This window comes from Artemia sp. Qi Xiang Cuo, chromosome 10, assembly GCF_049724085.1.
Source record: "Artemia sp. Qi Xiang Cuo chromosome 10, ASM4972408v1, whole genome shotgun sequence".
Classification (NCBI taxonomy): Eukaryota; Metazoa; Arthropoda; class Branchiopoda; order Anostraca; family Artemiidae; genus Artemia; species Artemia sp. Qi Xiang Cuo.
The window spans coordinates 1103572-1122533 of NC_142803.1; the positions used below are offsets into that span (position 1 = coordinate 1103572).

At 33.7% G+C, this 18962-nt stretch overlaps 1 protein-coding gene across 1 annotated transcript in view; it reads left to right on the forward strand.

Moving 5' to 3' along the window:
* TrpA1 (Transient receptor potential cation channel A1) overlaps nucleotides 1–18962 on the forward strand; it is a 393252-nt gene that overhangs the window by 335591 nt on the left and 38699 nt on the right. Inside the window, exon 16 of the mRNA XM_089095770.1 lies at nucleotides 8854–9010. Coding sequence (XP_088951896.1) covers nucleotides 8854–9010 — 157 coding nt within the window. The remainder of the gene's footprint in view (nucleotides 1–8853; nucleotides 9011–18962) is intronic.

Genomic DNA, 18962 nt, shown 5'->3' on the forward strand with positions numbered 1-18962 from the left:
CCCAATTTTTTCCCTGCTAATTTTTAGGATGATGTCCATCACCAAATGAGGAGATGAAAAATAATAGCCCGAATCAAGAATAAATTCCCTATAGATTTTGTCCGTATTTTTACACATAATGTCTAACAAAGTTAACAGATCACTCGACAAATACAGCTTGCAGTATTCAAACCCATTTTTACACCCTCCCACTGCCCAAACATTTTTAGCAAAACTGTATTCGTCGGGGGTGCACCTAAGATCATTTAGACTGTCATAAAACGATTCATTCGGAGGAATAGTTTCCTCAGCGAATCTCGACATGGACCAATAATAATCGTGAGGATATATGAACTTGACCGTCGACAAATCATATAAATTATTTGGAAATTGTTGCTTGAGAAGGGGGAAAGCGTTGCAGCCGTCATCATTTTTCTGCAGATGAATTAATTCACTCAATGATTTAGGGAAAAACTGTACAAATCTGAAAAGCGAATTTTACTCATGTTCTCAATATCGTCTTGTAAATGTCTCCGCATAAATTCCGAAACGAGCACCTCTTCCAACTATTTAGGAGTGGTTTTGTTGAAAAAGCTTTCTACCAGCTACGCATCATCAACTGTTCAATTTCTTTGAAGATGTGCCATTGCTGGTAGCACACACTTCAGTTCTCAGTTAGAATTATGTATAAAAACCGGAAGAAAGAGTTGCTGTTTAATTTTTAAATAACATGAATTGTGAGCCCACCCCCAAAGTTACTTTGTCCTGTTGAAATACGGTCAATACGGTAATTATTATCCTGGACCGCGTCTTTTTGGGCAAGATCGTCTCAAAAATCCCAGCAAATTGCCCGTTTTTCTAGTTCAAGTGTTTCGCTATATGATAATATCAGATGGTCGTTGATGTGATGCCCACGTGAAATTGCGCTGTGTGTTGTTTTTATTAAAGATAACAATAACTTTTCCATGCTACCCTCCTTATCCATAGCCAAAAAAAACTCTTAAAAGTGCATTTTGTTATTATCATTATGACGAGCAGAAGTATAGGACACGCAGTTAATTTGTGTTCCTCGATTCTACGTGACCTCGATTGGTCCAAAATTTTCAATAGGTTTGATTCAAGGGCCAAACGCACTTTATCAGCCTGTAGTAGGAAATTTTGAAAATTTTTAAATAGTAGATTGTCTTTGCCTTCTGTCGGCATTTCAATTCTTTTATTACCATGAATTTTGCAATATCTCATGTGATCTGTCAATGTTTGTTCATTTCTAAATGGGGAAAGGCACATGGGGCAAAAGAAACGTTCCCCTTTCTGAATACCTTGGGATAAGAGTCGACTTATTGCCGTAATTGGGAAAAAATGACCATTGGAATTTACATCTTTGGGAGGTTCATAAATAACCCAAACCCAATTTTTAACATTATCTACCATCGGTGTCTAACTGAATATAAAACTCCTTTTTTATTTGGTTTCTTTCCCCCCCTGTACAAATTCTGTGTCATACTGGAGAACAACCACCCAGGATTTTTGTGTGCTTTTTCAAATATGGTTATTTTTTTTAAGGACACCGGATACTTCCCCTCTAAACAATCAAAATTTACTGTAGGGAAATTTTCTCCACCGTTACGAGTAAGGCTGTCGAGATTTTTCATTGTTGACTTATAATAAAATGTTTTATGGGCTGCTGCTAAAAATACATATTTAAAGCATTACAGCCCCGTGTCAAATTTGAAACCCTGAACCTCTTCGGTAGCCGACAAATCTGGGTGGCAATTCAATTTTCTACCCTAACCTCCCCTTAAAATAAAGTTTTTTTTTAAATCTACTGAGATTCAGATCCGTGTGTTCAATGTATAAAATTGTGGACCCGCTTCCTCTCTCGTTAAATGTGTCCAAAGTCGATATTAATTTATTAACCCAGTTGAAAAAGTTATCCTCAAATCCATTTATACCAGGGTAAAAAGTTTGGTTGCCAGTTGAAAAATGAAAATAAAAAATGTCCCCAGATGTCCCCTTTTGTATCTATACTCTTTAATTTACTGATGCCTTAATCCCACCTTGACCCCCCAATTCTGAATCTGAATCTTAATAAGTGCTTGAATTTAGTCGATATTTGTATGAAGAACATTTACAGGGTCTGTTAAAATAACGCTCCCGTCCATCACGTTTTCCTCGAGGGGATTTAAATCTACCCTATGTGTGTGCATGTGACTTAGAGCAGAAACTAAGAACTGCAGTTTGCGTAATTCCGGGGACATGCCGCTATTTTTATGTCCTACGCCTATTTATACAGGACCCAATTCACTAATTATAAAGTCATCGTCAAAAATCTCCCCATAAACATTAGGTCCAACAATTTGAATAAGGCTGTCCATTTCTTCAGTTATAAATTAAAAATCCAAGGGAATACCAACTAACGTACCTTAACTAACATCATCATCCGGCGAGAGGGTACAATTACCCATGATACTTTAAAGTCCCGGGCCTGGGAAGGCAGTTGTTTTCATAGTTTACCCCTGAAACTAAAAAATTAATGGATTGAGTTTTTTTTTCTTTGACGAAGCTTTTATCACAATTATAGCAAACTGTTTTTTTTCTTAGTGGGATTTATCCAACAATTTACTTTTTTTTTGAGGAAAGTGTTATTACAATTATAGCAAACTATTTATTTCTTAGTTGGATTTATCAAACAATTTTTTTTCTTTGAAGAAACTTTTATCACAATTATAGCACACTATTTATTTCCTAGTTGAATTTATCAAAAAATTGTTTTTTTTAGGAAAGTTTTATCATAATTATAGCACACTATTTTTTCCTAGTCGGATTTATCAATTAATTTTTTTTTAATTGGATTCTTATTTATCAAACAAATGCATAATAAATAACGAATTTTTGCTTATACCATTATTTACAAAACAAATGGATAATAAATTACAAATTTTGTTAATAACACACACACACACACACATATGCGCACACACGTACACGCACACACACACGCAAACACTCACTCACACACACACGTATGCGCACACAGGTTCAAACGAACGCTTACACGCACACACACACACACACACACACATTCACACACACTCACACACACACACACACACACACACACACACGTAAGTGCACACACGATCACACACACTCATCGCAACGTTTGACTGATAGCAATAAAATATGTTAAAAAAATCTCAATAATTTAGTAATTGTCAATAATTATATAAAAAATAATAAAAAAACAACTCAATAATTGTCTTGATAGCTCATTAAAAAAAAATTAGTCTTTTTTTCCTACAAATCTAGTCATCCATACAAAATAGCGATCAGATTCCTTTTCCTACAAATCTACTCGTTTTAAAAATCTACTATTTGTAATAGCAATAACGTAAAGTACATTAGGTAAAAAATGCATACATTTCCAATTTTGTTAATAACACACACACGCACACACATTTTCCCCCCAGCCCACAAAACTCAATTCCTCCTAGCATTTTTTAAGTAAATAATCATGTATAAGGTAGAGGTAAAAATACCTACATTTCCAAATTGAGACTGCACTTGTACATCTGAAGCCCCTGGCAAAGCATGAAGGGGGGTGTCCTCCCGATCTTGACTAGATGAGGCTGATGAATTAAGAGAATCTATCCACTCCCTCTTGAATTTTCTGCCAGGTTGCATAGAGGTTTGTGCAGAGCTGACACTGGCATGAGAGGGCCCCGGGTGGTCCAGAGAACTTGTAATAGAGCTAGCATATCTGATGATGGATGGTCTTGCAGCTTGCATCGATGCGGTATCACCCCATCTTGGTCTCTTTTCGGGGGGGAAGTATTTGTAGGAATCTTCCTCCTCTTTAAAAAAGAAGAAAAATTTAGCAAGGAAATAATAACTCCTATTTTACAGATAAATTGCCCTCTAAAGTTTATTCTGATGTTTTGTAACACTCTATGTCTTAGCGCTTTAGAAATATTTTTAAAAAGCTTCTAAAGTAAAATTTTGGAAAATTTTGAGTTTGGGGGGAAGGGGGGTTTCAAAAACATCTTGCCATAACATAATTTATCCTCTAAAGTTGATTCTGATGTTGTAGCGCTCTATGTCTTAGAGCTTTAGAAATATTTAAAAAGTTTCTAAAGTAAAATTTTGGAAAATTTTGAGTTTGGGGGGAAGGGGGATTTCAAAAACATCTTGCCATAACATAATTTATCCTCTAAAGTTGATTCTGATGTTGTAGCGCTCTATGTCTTAGTACTTTAGAAATATTTAAAAAGCTTCTAAAGTAAAGTTTTTTAAAATTTTGAGTTTGGGGGGAAGGGGGGTTTCAAAAACATCTTGCCATAACATCATTTATCCTGTCAAGTTGAGTCTGATGTTTGTAGCGCTCTATATCTTAGCACATTAGAAATATTTAAAAAGCTTCTAAGATAAAGTTTTGGAAAATTTTGAGTTTGGGGGGAAAAGGGATTTCAAAAAATTAGTCTGCACAAAGAATTCCCCCCTCCCTCCTCCCTTAATTTCCATGCGATGAATTAGTTTGTTTTTTCACATCGCAAAACCCTCTTAATCATGGAATACAATTGAAAATAGAATATATTTCGGTCAATTGGGCTAGAATACAATTTCTCTCTTTGTCAAGGAACACCCTTGTTGCTATTTCATAAACATATGTCGTTAATTTATGATAACAGGAGCGTGCGAAATTTGATCCCAAAACTGTCCCTTCCTTTGTAACACAGAAGCTTCCATTTAAACAGATAAAGAAAACGCATTTTAATTAGAATGAATGAGGAAACTGGGATTTTTTGTAGGAAATATTTAAAACTACAGAATTAATCTCGTATACAGAGCGGTGTGGGATTGGTTTTTATTTACATAGTGGAAAAAAGAGCGTACTTTGTGTTTTCTAGGGAGTATACTCATCATATTTTAGGATCTGTATTGTTGGAGGGGAGGAGGGCCTATGCCCCTGAATTTGAATTTACTGGTAAAATGATTTTTATTTGGAAATAAATTAAGAAATTCAGTAAGCTGTACTCACATTGAAAATTGAACTATCCATTGTTTGAAAGTTAATAATATTTAGTGTACTAGCTATGATATATTAAATCATAATGAAAATTAAATCGTAAAGGTATGGGCATTTTATAAAAAATCTCAAGGACAAATAAAAAATCACTCCTTTTATTTTTAACCAATCACCACTAGAGTTATCGTATATTGAGCAACCTCCGATGGCTCTGATTGGCTCCTAAAAAATGAGTGTTGTCTCAAAAACCGGTTCGGTTGACTTATATAATTTCGACAATACTCACAAAACATGTTGGACCACTTAATACCGTGCCAGCTTTAAAAAAAAATGACTACGTCAACCAATTCTAATCAATAACAAAAAAAAACAGTCTGCTTGAGTTATATAATTACGACCATACTCTCAAAACATGTTACACCACATTATACCTTGCCAACTTTTTTTTGCAATATGCATGTGATACTGTAGTGCCTCAGACGTGGGTTTTCTTATACGGTTCTTGTATAATTCCATGTGCAATAGCAAAAAAGAAACCAGTCTAATTCTCTTATACAACCTTGACCATAGATACATGCTCTGGAAATGTTTTTCCTATACGTCTCTGCAAATAGCATGGTAATTCCTATACGTCTCTGTAAATGTTTTTCCTATACGTCTCTGCAATTAGCATGGTAATTCCTATCCGTCTCTGTAAATGTTTTTCCTATACGTCTCTGCAAATAGCATGGTAATTCCTATACGTCTCTGTAAATGTTTTTCCTATACGTCTCTGCAAATAGCATGGTAATTCCTATATGTCTCTGTAAAATGGTACCTACTACTCTACTGAGTGGTTCTTTGAAGAGCCAAAAGAGGTTCACTAGAAGAACCAGAGTGGTCTTTCCTATAGCCTTCCAAAAAGGGGATTTTTGGAAATTTCTTGCAAAACTTGTATTTAAGACCAGTTTGTTCAGAAAAGCGTTTTTTATGGATTGATCAATTCATTTTAACCATCTTCTTTTGGTTCTTAAGATATTTACAAGTTTTATTTACACATTACTGCGAGTCATATTTATCAGTTATATATGATAGAATGTGCAAATATCCTCTTTTATTTCTTGAAGGACTAGTATTAAAACTGAACTTCGTATATCACTGGTGGATCCAGGGAGTCCAAGGAGGCCCCCCCCTCCCAATATTTTTATGGCTGCCTTCTTATCATATTTTTTTTCTCTTTTTACACTTTTTTTTTAGAATAAATTTGTCATTTTGGTTAACAAAAATGTGGGTTTCTTTAGTTTTAAAGGATCTTCTAAGTTTTCTGGTTTTTCTTTCTAAAAAAAAACGAAACTTCCTTGGTTTTCAGAGTTCAGATTTCAGAGTTCAGAGTTTTTATTCCACAATACATACACAGTCCAATCACAACAGTTCTAATCCCCCTCGGAAGGCTCCATGGCCAGGGATACAAGGGGGAATGAGAAACAAATATATTCAACATATCTAAACAACCATAAAAAAGAAATCAATCGCCAAACAACATATAAAATTAAAAAAAGACCATACCTGAGGCCTGGGAGTCATAGCGCAGAGAAGACCACCATATAACAAAACTAAACATTCAGGGGACATCAACTCCACAAAAAAAAAAAAAAATTAAAAAAAAAAAAAGTATATATATATTCTGTTTGATCCTTAACTAAATGGTCCTTAAGAATCCTCTTGAAAGTGCCAAACGAGTGGCATTTCTGTACTGAAGAAGGCAGGGAGTTCCAAGCCTGATGAAAAGCGATGAGGGGATTGAAATCTGACCGCACAGTGGGAGTAGGAGGAATGCAGATATTATATGACGAACGAAGGTTATATGGAGCTGAATCAGAAATAAACTGAGGAATTTTTTGAAGAGAATTTGGAAGATTTCCATGAAGCTGATGAAAAACAAAAGAAGCACAAGAAAGAATTTAGATAGACTGTAGATTTAGAAGCGGTCTTGGTGAAGAACGGTTGGTGTCCATAACCAGACGCGTGATAGTGTAGAAGAAAAGTAGACATCCATACTATGGGGCAATAAGAGAAATATGACTGGAAAAGGCAGAAAAAAATAAGCTTCATAAGAGCTCCAGGATATGTGTTATTAAGTTGTCGAAGGAAGCATAAACTTTGCGAAACCTTAACCCTAATAAGATCTATACGGTAGCTAAAAGAAAAGCTTTCATCATACAGGGTTCCAAGATACCAAACCATCCAATTCTTTGGTCTACATAAGGAGCCTTGTGACACTTTTAAAGATACACATACATATATATATATATATATATATATATATATATATATATATATATATATATATATATATATATATATATATATATATATATATATATATATATATATATATATATATATATATATATATATATATATATATATATAAATATATATATATATATATATATATATATATATATATATATATATATATATAGTATATATATATATATATATATATATATATATATATATATATATATATATATATATATATATATATATATATATATATATATATATATATATATATATATATATATATATATATATATATATATATATATATATATATATATATATATATATATATATATATATATATATACAAACATACAATTATTGCTTGTTTAATAAGATACTTCATTGATAAAACATAAAATAACAAATTTTATGTTTTATCATGATTAGCCAGTTTGGTCTCAGAAAATTTTTATATACTTCATTGCTTTAAGGTGTAACATAACATTTAGACTTATCCAACAACTAAGAAAATTATAGTTTTTGTAACTTAAAAAAACTTAGTTGGTATTATAGAGCCTCGTGTAATCCAGTTCTATTGCCTTTAAATTTGCTGCGAAAAACAGTACGTTTTTCGTCTCCTTGAATATTTCACTAAAAAAATTAAGAAGATCATTTTTGTCAACAGCGAGTTTCCCTACATCCAACTATCACACTGAATATTTGTAGCTCAGGGTAGTTTTATGATATTTGTGGAGAATAGTGTTGTAAAATAACGATTTTCCAAGCTATGCGATTTTTAACGCTATTACTTAAGTAGCAAATGAAACTCAGAGAGGAAAAATAATAATAAAATGAAAAATAAAATAAAAAATGGTGAAAAAACGAGGATTTTGTCAGCCAGTGGTGAACCATGAAAAGAAGAAATAAGCAAATATTTCGACAAGGACCTCCGCCGAGTCGTCCTCAGTTCTAAACAAAAAAGACAAGAAAAAGAAACCAACGAAAATCAAACCTTTCGAAGTTTACTTGACAACGACAGAACAGAAACTAAATAAGAACCAGGTTGGAATCAATGAAAAAGAAATCTACCAAGATGATTGAGGAATAATCTTTTGTTTTGGTATAGCTTTAGCTGGCTTACAAGTTCTTAGAATGTATTTACTTAAGTAACCTTTAATTTTAAGTTTAGAGTTGCTTTTTTACTTGCGGTATTTTGATGTTGGAAAACTCTCTATTGTTGCAAAACTAACTTGATTCAGATTTAAAGAGAAATGCTTCCAATTTCTTCCTGTCTTCTTGTTGTTGGTGTCAATTTCCGTTGCTGTTGCAAGTTAAAATTCATACAGATTTAGAAAAACTCCCAATTTCCTTATATCATTTTGTTGTTGTTAACATTTATTGCTATTGCAGGTGGAACTTTATATAGATACAGAGAGAAAAAATTTGTGATTTCTTTATATTTTGTTACTGTTTTTGCTAATTTTTTTTTGCTCTTTAAAGTTAAATTTCATAAGGATTTAGAAAAAACTTCCTGATTTATTCATATTTTGTTGCTTTAAAATTTGTTGTTATTACAGGTGGAACTTCATACAGATTTAGAAAGAAAGCTTCCAGATTTTTTTACGTCAAGAGTTAATAAGATGGAGCTAGTCGAATATCCTAACAGAGAATGTCGGAAAACCGGTATTGTACAACTCTTCAAATGTTTTCTTCAGGATCCCTTTAATGAATCAGGTATGAAGGTTACGCAGTAGCCTAAAAACTACTACGTCATTGGCGCCTTACTGAAAACTATATGAGTCTTGAACAGTCTTGGAAAGTATATACAAAATCAAGTTGAATATTAGATATGTAATTATATTAATTGTTGAAAGATCCATCAGTTCAAGATATGTTTTCTCTGTAATTTTTATTTTCATTTTCAATGCTGTAAGAACTGGAAAAGAATAAATTTGTAATATACGAGTAATTCGTTTTCAGTGAAGTGCCAATGACGCAGAAGGCTTTAGATTTTTACAGTTAAAGAAATGGGCAGTATCAAAATTTTGTTTGTAGTGAAACTATATTTGTCTTGACCAATCTTGGAAAGAACTAATAAATTAAACTGAATATTTGATGTATAATGATATTAATTGCTGAAAGCTCATCAGTTCAAAATTTTACTGTAATTTTAACATTTATTTTCAATATTAAGTACAAAAGAAGACATTTGTAATATAATTTGTTTTCAGTAAAGCGCCAATGACGCAGTAGGTTTAAGGCTTCTGCAGTGAGGGGATACCCAAACTCTTGTTTGTAGTTATTTTTATTCGATTCAAACTTAATTGGCATATTCAATTGAAGTTTCACTTGTTTTAAGATTTATTTATTCATTTACATTAATATATATATATTGTATGTCTGTTCACATTGATTGTTTATTTAATTTCTGTTTCGGTTCAAGGTGCAATTATACTTTAATATCGAACAATTTTTTTTCGTTTTAAGCTTGATTTTCATATTCAATCCAAGCATAATTCGCTTTAAGATCTATTTATTCATTTATATTATTACTTGTTGTATGTTTTTCGCTGTGATTGTTTATTTAATTTCTGTTTGTTTTGGGTTTCATTTATTCTTTAATAGTAATTTCTGGTTGTTTTGAGTTTGAATTTTAACAGGCATTTGTATCTACTGAGCTTAAGTTTAAAATGGCCTTTAATTTTCTTAAAAAATCTTATTTTTCGGAAAGTTTTTTAAATTAATTTTGTTCGCTTTTGATTGCAAAAAGTTTCAAGTTTTTATGGCATAGGGGGGGGGGGGGTTGCTTACTGTCCGATTATTCTTGACTTTAAAAAACGGATCTAGAACTTTCAATTTAAATCGAATAAGGCTTTTTTCAAAGTCTATACGATTATCTCTTTGATAAAAACCTTATATATGAACAATAGACAGCTTGCATAACTTGTGGATAGCGATTGAAAACAATGAATGGATTAAAAAAATAGTTCCAATAAGGGTGTTTTGACCACTTCACTTGCTGACACAAAGGGATCACGACTGTTTGGAATTGACCTTAATAGGATTTTGTGTGCCAAAGCAATTTTGCATCTATCACAGAGTATGTATTATAACCTTATAATTGGATAATTATAAAAGATTTACTATGAGTTCTTCCCATACAAAACTTTACCTTATTAAAGTCTTTGGGGTGGGGGCGGCGTAGTTAGGACAAAGAAGAAAACTTTAGCGTAGACAGTAGGAGATGTAGGTGAGGGGGAAGGTGAGGTTGGAGACTCATCCAATACAGCGCGGAACTTCCCTTATCTCCTCCGTTCGCGATTTAGGATAGTAGACAGACACATTGGGCTATAGAATGTTGGACCGTTTGAGTTGTGGAAGACGTTAAAATACTCAAAAATACTTTATATTTTCAGTTATTGCAGGATTGATTTAATAGATTGTGGAATGGTGAGCCCCCTGGCCCATCCTTTGGGTGAGCTTCAACTTATAATATGTAATTTTGATTAATTGTTCCGTGTTATGTGCATATATTATTCTATATATGTTATTAAAGATATAATTTTATGGCATTGCGTTCATTTTTAAGCCCTGAGATAAAAACTGAAACCTTAGCGTAGACAGTGGTGGGGGGAAGTGCTATCTCAGACATTTCCGTTGACTCTTTATTCCCGTTACTTTCAGATGTTAGATTTAGAATATTATCGAATGGGTTTAGTCGTCCCCTCCCTGAATAATTCACATTTGGAAAACCCACCCCTGGGAAATTCCTCCTCCCCTCAAAGAACATTTTCTTTTCCTGCTGATAATTCCCCTGCGCTAAATTCCACCCAGCAGAAATTTCCCAGCCGTGGAATATGCTCCCCAAACATATTACCTTCAGATAATTTCGGATATTCATAAGAATGGAAGCTGAAATTTCTACTCAACTTTTTAGGTCAGAAGCAATGCTATAGCGTTACCTAAGTAAAGAGCCATAAGGGTTCAATGAATTAATACTTATTTATTTTTCCAGGGGCACTTTTTGTGGAAGAGGTGGTCGCATAAACTTTGGAACAGGGTTCATTGAATTACAAATTAAAATTTATAGTGCCCTTACACCAGGGGCGGATCCAGGATTTTTAGGAGAGAGGCGCAAAATAGGTTGATTCGATAAACTTGCAATAGGAGCAAGTTTAATCAAAACAATCTTGCGTTAATTAAGTAAATTACATTACTTTAGACTACGTTGGGGGGGGGGCGCCCCCATCGCCCCTCCCCTGGATCCGCCACTGCCTTACACTCTCTGTTTATTTCCTTGTTAGGGAGGAGAGCAGATGCCTAATAGGTGTGTGTTAATACCAAAACATTCTAACTGTCATTGGGCCTTCAGGTATAAATATAATTAGTTCAAAGGAAAGGGGGGGGGGGTTGCTATTTAATTCCTCTTGATTCTCGTGAGTATTGCTGGTCTAGGCTGTTCTTATGAAAGAAAAATTGGGGGATTTTACCATGGGCGATTTTCCTGGGGAATTTTCCGACGGTTGGGGAGACTGCTGGGGGAGGGGGAGTTTAAAGACCTGTGTTACTGCTAAATAAACTAAAAATTTTCACTATTTTCGCTTCATTTTTTTAAATTCTGATTTTCGATTCTTATTGATTTCTTTGGACTAATTTACGGTGTATATGATTACGATTTGAATGTAAAAATAATACAGTGATTTTTGGTATTTATTCAAGAATTTCGTTTAAAATACAAAATAAAGAGCGTTTCAATGACAAAATGTTATCTTATATCCAGTTTGGATCCGATTTATTGGTTTTACTTATATTTGAACTCTGCGAAATCAAGAAAGGTTAAAACACACGGTATAGGCTATATATGATTTTTTGTTCTTTTGATTCTTTTGTTAGGGAGGAAGGAAGATGCCTACTAGGTGTGTTTTAATACAAAAACATTCTAACTCTCATTGATATTCAGGCATATACAGAATTATTTCAAAGGATGGGGGGGGGGTGGCTGTAAAGATCGACTCTACATCTACATCAATTAATTCTGGATGTAAATTCTGTAATAAAAACATAATATTTATTTCTTTTCAAAATCACCGTATTCTTTTTTTTTAATCATTTTCAGTATTTTTTTATTTTTAATCTTAGTGCACAACTAAAAAGCAATAAAATATCGAAACCTTATTGCCTTTATGACCTTTAGTTTTCTATTGTCTAAAGCTTAGTAAGATCAGAAAATTAATTTAAAAAACTAAATTTATTTATTAATTTACATTCATATCTATTGTATGTTTGTTTGCATTGATTGTTTATTTAATGATTGTTTGATTGTTTATATGCCCCCAGGGCATAACTTACAACGCCTACCCCCGGGCCCTGATGGGCTGTGTTGACACCGGAGTTGTTTGTTATCAGAACTTTGAACTATTTTAACAAAAGTCTATCTCCAAATTTTTATCTGATGCATTTAGGGCGTGGAGGAAGGGGAGGGGGCTAGTTGCCCTCCAATCTCTTTTGACTCTTAAAAAGTGAACAAAAACTTTCAATTTCCAATCAAATGAGCCCTGTCTAAAGTTTATACGAGCATCCCTGCCATAAGAAATAATATGAAGGATTCGGAGAATCCTTAAATTACAACCCTTGCCCTGAGGGCTCTGGAGGGAATTGTCATCCACAAAGACCTAATTTCCAGAACTTAAAACTACGTTTAATAAAATGGCTGTCTCAAAATTTTGATTGGATGTGTTTGGGGAACAGGTGGGCGTGAGAGGAGGGTTAGCTGCCCTCAAATCACTTTTGACTATAAGAAAGGGTAATAGCCCTTTGAATTTCAAATCGAATGAGCCTTATTTGAAGTTTCTACGACACCGTCTACTATAAAAACCTTTTATGCCCCCAGGGTATAACTTAAAACCCTAGCCTTGAGGGTTGTGGAGGAGTGTCCTCCTCAAAAACATATTTTCTATTTGAAAATCTATTGCGCTGAACAAAATGGCTTTCTCAAAATTTTGATTGGACGTGTTTGGGGGAATGATAGGCGTGGGGGGGGGACTAGTTGCCAATCACTTTTGACTATCAAAAAGGGCACCAGCCCTTTGAATTTCCAATCGAATGAGCTGTTTTTGAAGTTTCTACGACAACGCCTTCTATAAAAACCTTATATGCCCCCAGGGCATAGCTTAAAATCCTGGCCATAAGGGTTGTAGGGGAGTGTCCTCCTCAAAAATATATTTTCTATCTGGAAATCAACTATGCTGAACAAAATGGCTATCTCAAGATTTTGATTGGATGCGTTTGGGGGAATGATGGGCGTGGAGGGGGGCTAGTTGCCCTCCAATCATTTTCGATTATTAGATAGGGCACTAGCCCTTTGAATTTTTAATCGAATGAGCCTTTTTTGAAGTTTCTACGATAATGCCTTCTATAAAAACTTTATATGTCCCCAGGGCATAACTTAAAACCCTTGCCCCGAGAGTTGTGGAGGAGTGTCCTCCTCAAAAATATATTTTCTGTCTGGAAATCAACTACGCTGAACAGAATAGGTATCTCAAAATTTTGATCGGATGTGTTTGGGGGAATGATGGGCGTTGGGGGGGAGGGGGGGGGGCTAGTTGCCCTCCAATCACTTTTGACTATTAAAACGGGCACTAGCCCTTTGAATTTCAAATCAAATGAACCTGTTTTGAAGTTTCTACGACAACGCCTTCTATAAAAACCTTATATGCCCCCAGAGCATAACTTAAAACCCTTGCTCTGAGGGTTGTGGGGGAGTTTCCTCCTCAAAAATATATTTTCTATTTGGAAATCAACTACGTTGAACAAAATGGCTATCTCAGAATTTTGATTGGAAGTGTTTGGGGGAAGGACGGGTGGGGGAGGGGGGCTTGTTGCCCTCCAATCATTTTCGACGATTAAAAAGGGCACTAGGACTCTCGATTTTCAATCGAATGAGCCCCTTTTAAAGTTTCGACGACGACCTCTTCTATATGAAGTGCCTCTGGGAAAAAAATTAATAAATAAATAATAAAACATTGGAGCTGTGTGGCCTTTACCATAGGCAACGCTACAGCGTTGCCTCTGATAACCCGTCATCTGTGCAAAAATTATGTATTATCTTCGACGCGCGGAAGGCTTGCCATGCGACAAATTATCAAATAATCTACCAAGCATAAAACTACCTCAAATCAGTATTAGTAAATAATTGAAACCTAAAACTAACAGAAATTAAAATTAGTTAAACTCAAAACTAGCAGAAATTAATCTGAGTAGAGTTCTAAATCCTATGATTTCTAAGAGCCAGAATGTAATTTGTACTTTACTGAAAAAATCCTTTTAAATGTTTTCACTTTTACAATTTTAAGAAATCAAAAATTAATTAAGATTTTAAGGAATAAATATCAGCATATGTGCATTAAACTGACAATGCACTTTTTTTCAGTTAAGTACAAATTTTATTCTAGCTTTTAGAAATCATAGGGTTTAGAACCCTACTCAGATTAATTTCTGCTCGTTTTGAGTTTGAATTGTTTTAATTTCTGTTTGTTTTGGGTTTCATTTGTTCATTGACACTGATTTGTGGTCTTTGTATGCTTGGTAGATTATTTGATTCAATTTTTGTTCATTTTTGGTTTAATGGAGTTCTTTACTTTTTTTTTGAAAAACTTATTTCGGGCAAAAAGTTTTTTGATTAATATTACAAAAGAATCATGTTGCTTATATCATGAGATTACATTAGGTTCGACAAAACCGTCCTGGAAAAATTCTTCTTTTGAATTCTGACTCATTTAGATGGTTTTTGTGGCCAGAAACGTCAAAATACCAGTTTAAAAAACAAAACAAAAAAACTTGAAGATGATTTCAAGGGAAAATAAGCACATATACTGTATATCAGTATGAGTTTAGTATCCGAACTAAAGAAAAACTAACTTATGAACCTAATCGGATTATTTTTGTACTGTACTGTGTTAGACTGCGCAATTAACTTGAGGATTTAATTGTGAGACATTGTTCACTTCATACAAAGTGAGTTATTATTTATCATAGTGAGTAATTTAGTTCCATAACTGAATATTTACTTTTGGTCAAGTAACTTTGACTTAAGACTGATTAACAGTTCTTGAATCTGTAGTGTCTCGTCAGAATAAATGTCGGGAAAAAAGCAGCCCCTAAGGCTACCACCCGAGAAGGATGCTTCCACTGCAACCCTTGGCCAGTCACCCTTCCAACCTACTTCGCAAACTCTTTCTAGAACCCCCCTAACTATGTGGTCCAAAACAGTTAGCCATTTGTCAGGAATTCAGGCCTTAGCCACACTAACTTTAATGAAAGAGCTGAGACGCCTGGCAAAAAGAAAAAAAAAAGATGAAACTCGTTCGCCAGTGATAGTGCAACCCCTCCCTTCAAGTGTCCCAAAAGCTATTACTACAGATTACCCCAATTATTATACTGTATCAATCAAGAAAACCAATGGCCAACGCTTTTCAAAAGATCAGTAGGAACCCTTCTCTAATTCCGGGGGGGTCACCTCTGCTGCCATGTATAACCAGTCTAAGCGTACAAGATCAATTGTCTCTTTCTAGGCCAATCAGAGGGCTAGAATCCGAAGAGTACAAAACCACATCCTCTTTCGAGGCCAACCCGAATTGTTTCAAAGTGTACTGAATACAGACGGGAGTGACACAACAGACTAGATTTCTGGGAAATTGATTTGCATAATCGACAACGTTGAAAATCTGACGAGGATTTCTAATGTATCATGAGGAGAATTAAGAAACTAAAAGGCTTCTCTACTTTAGTGTCAGAGATGAATTCTGGAATTAATATTCTTTCCAAGCCTTTATAATGCATCTTGGATCTTGAATTCGTCTCTTGGATAACATAGATTTAAGATGTTTCTAAGTGCAACAGATACAGAGGGGAATGCTTATGGCTTCACTTAGGGGAAGAGATGAAGCATTTAGTTTGAAGTGTATATGCGATATGTAATTTAAAATTCTTTAGGCATAGAGATAAATTCTTGAATTATTATTTCAAAGCCTTTATAACGCAACTTAACATAAATGTTAGAATACCAACACTAGTATCAATCTTTGGAAACATTTAACGGTGACAAGAAGATTTTGTGACTTAACTTGGTTTTTACTTCACGGTTGTGTTCGGTATAATACACAAATACCAATCGAGCAGTGTTGCCAATACAAAATATGGTTTTAACAATGGAGCATGCTAAAAAGTTGTAACTAATAAAGTTGTAGATGTTAAGAAGAGAATTTTAATATAGAAATTCAGAACAGTCCTTAGAAATCCTTAGAAATGAACTAGTGAGGTGATTATAGGTTTGAAGCATCAAGGACTGCAACCACCAATGACCCTAACCATTAAGGACCTCAACCTCAGAATCCTCCCCATATCCCCAGCCTGCAAGGGGGTTCCTCCCCCAAAATTTTTTAGGCCCCTCCCCCATTTTTGTATACTTTTTTTTGAAGTTTTTTTTATTACCTTTTTCTTATTGTTATTTTAACATGATATATCTTTTCAACTTTTTTTTTCTAAATGTCTTCAAATGACATGAAACATACTTAAAGCATAAAAAATTCACATTTAATATTTTGCAAACTCAAAATGTGAGTGGAAGAGATATGTTAGTCATGACCTTTACTATTAGAAAAATAATGTTTGTAGTAGCACTTTTTTTGGACAATTTTTTTTTTGACCGAAATTATTCAACTTTTTTTTCTACGTATCTTAAAATGACGTGAAATATGCTTGCGGTTCTACCAATCGTACTCTATGCTTGCTCAGAGACACGATGCGGCTTTCCCACTGGTACTCTATGGGTGGGTATCGACACTGCCTATTTTTTTGCATGTATTAAATCAGTATTTTTTACGCATTGGAACGATAAACACATAAGTTGTATCTTTAAAAAGTGAAGATGAATTATTCGACGAAAGTATGTGCACATGATTAAATCATCATCATGTTGAATGCTGACAAGGAGAAATACCTGAACTAAGCAACAATTACAAGTGGTAGCACTATTGGAAATGTATGTGTACATTGTCTTGACAGCGAGGAGTTAAATTTCTTTGGAGTACCCAAGAGTTTCAATCGTGTAAATGGTGGATATGCGAGAGTAATATTACCAGAGAAGTTAGTGCTCAAAGAAAATACAAACATAAAAATAATCGTCAATGATATGGGACAACTCCTTGCAGCTGTTGCTTGTAACACCTTACCTGTTGATACATCCTATCGTCATCTTTCCGGTATTAGCATTTTAAAGAAGACAAGAAGAAGACAGGCATACTCCTGCACTAATGTCATGAATCGTATATTGTCGATGTGCTAAGACTGTTATCTGTGTAAAAATAATTAGGCAATAGACAATAAAATCGAAGGCAAAATAAAAAGGACATTGGTAGACAATATCATCAATAAATATAAAGATGAATTGATGAAAGTGAAGCGCAAGTGACCGTTATTACTACTATTGACAATATAGTCAATGAACCCAATAATACCAAAGACGATGTGCATATTGAACCAGTAGGTGACACCTCAGTAAAAAATTTGTATGACTCAAAGTGGATTAATGATTATTCTACTGGTTATGAACTAAGAGAAGAGAGTAACTTTAGTATCAAAAGAGAACATGATGAATGATTTTATGGAACAGATTCATAATGTCCAAAGTTGTTGAATGATATTAGTAATGTATAATAAGGTATGTAACATATCTTTATATTAATATTCTACATGTCGTTATTTCTTTGAAATTATTTTATGCATTACTTTGTTATGTGATCATTATTTTTATGGTATGCTAGAACGTCATACGTTCAGAATATCTATTAAAACGGTCAGAGATGTAAGAAAAGGAATCTTCAGAGATAAAGATACTACTAGCAGGCTCATCGTGGATATATTTGAAAATGAAATGATTTAACAGAACTTTTACCAAAGTCTGAGAGAGATAAGCTGAATTTTTTCTCAAAAATCTCTACAGACAAGCAAACAACCGTCCTGGCACACAGCAGAGAGAATTTTAGTTTTCAGAAACAGGAACATCCACGTTTAAAATACATTTGTTTCTGTTAATAATATTTGATTTTTTAATGAAGTTGGGTTTTAGTTTTCAGAAATAAGAACATCCACGTTGGAAATACATCTTATTTTAATAACATTTTTTAAATAAAGTTTTGGTTTTAGTTTTCGGAAACAGGAAAATCCGCGTTTCAAATATATCTGGTTATATTAATAATATTTGATTTTGAATAAAGTGGGGTTTTAGTTTTCAGAAACAGGTTTTAATTTTCAGAAATAAGAATATTCACGTTTGAAATACATTTGATTATATTAATAATATTTGATTTTTCTTAATAAAGCTGGGTTTTAGTTTTCGGAAATAAGGACACCCACGTTTAAAATATATCAGGTTTTATTTATAATATTTGATTTTCTAATAAAGTAATTTCATTGTCAAAATCAACGATTAACCCATTTTACAAGTTGAAGTACTAATCTTTTTTTCACTCCCAACACTACTTTACAACTTTTTGTATACCCCAACACCAAGCAAATACTTTTCAAAAGGCTGTATTATATTATTTCAGAACAAGTTCTTTTCATAATATTCCTCAAAGACCTGTTTTACAAGTTGAAGTACTCATTTTTTTCACTCCCAACATTACAT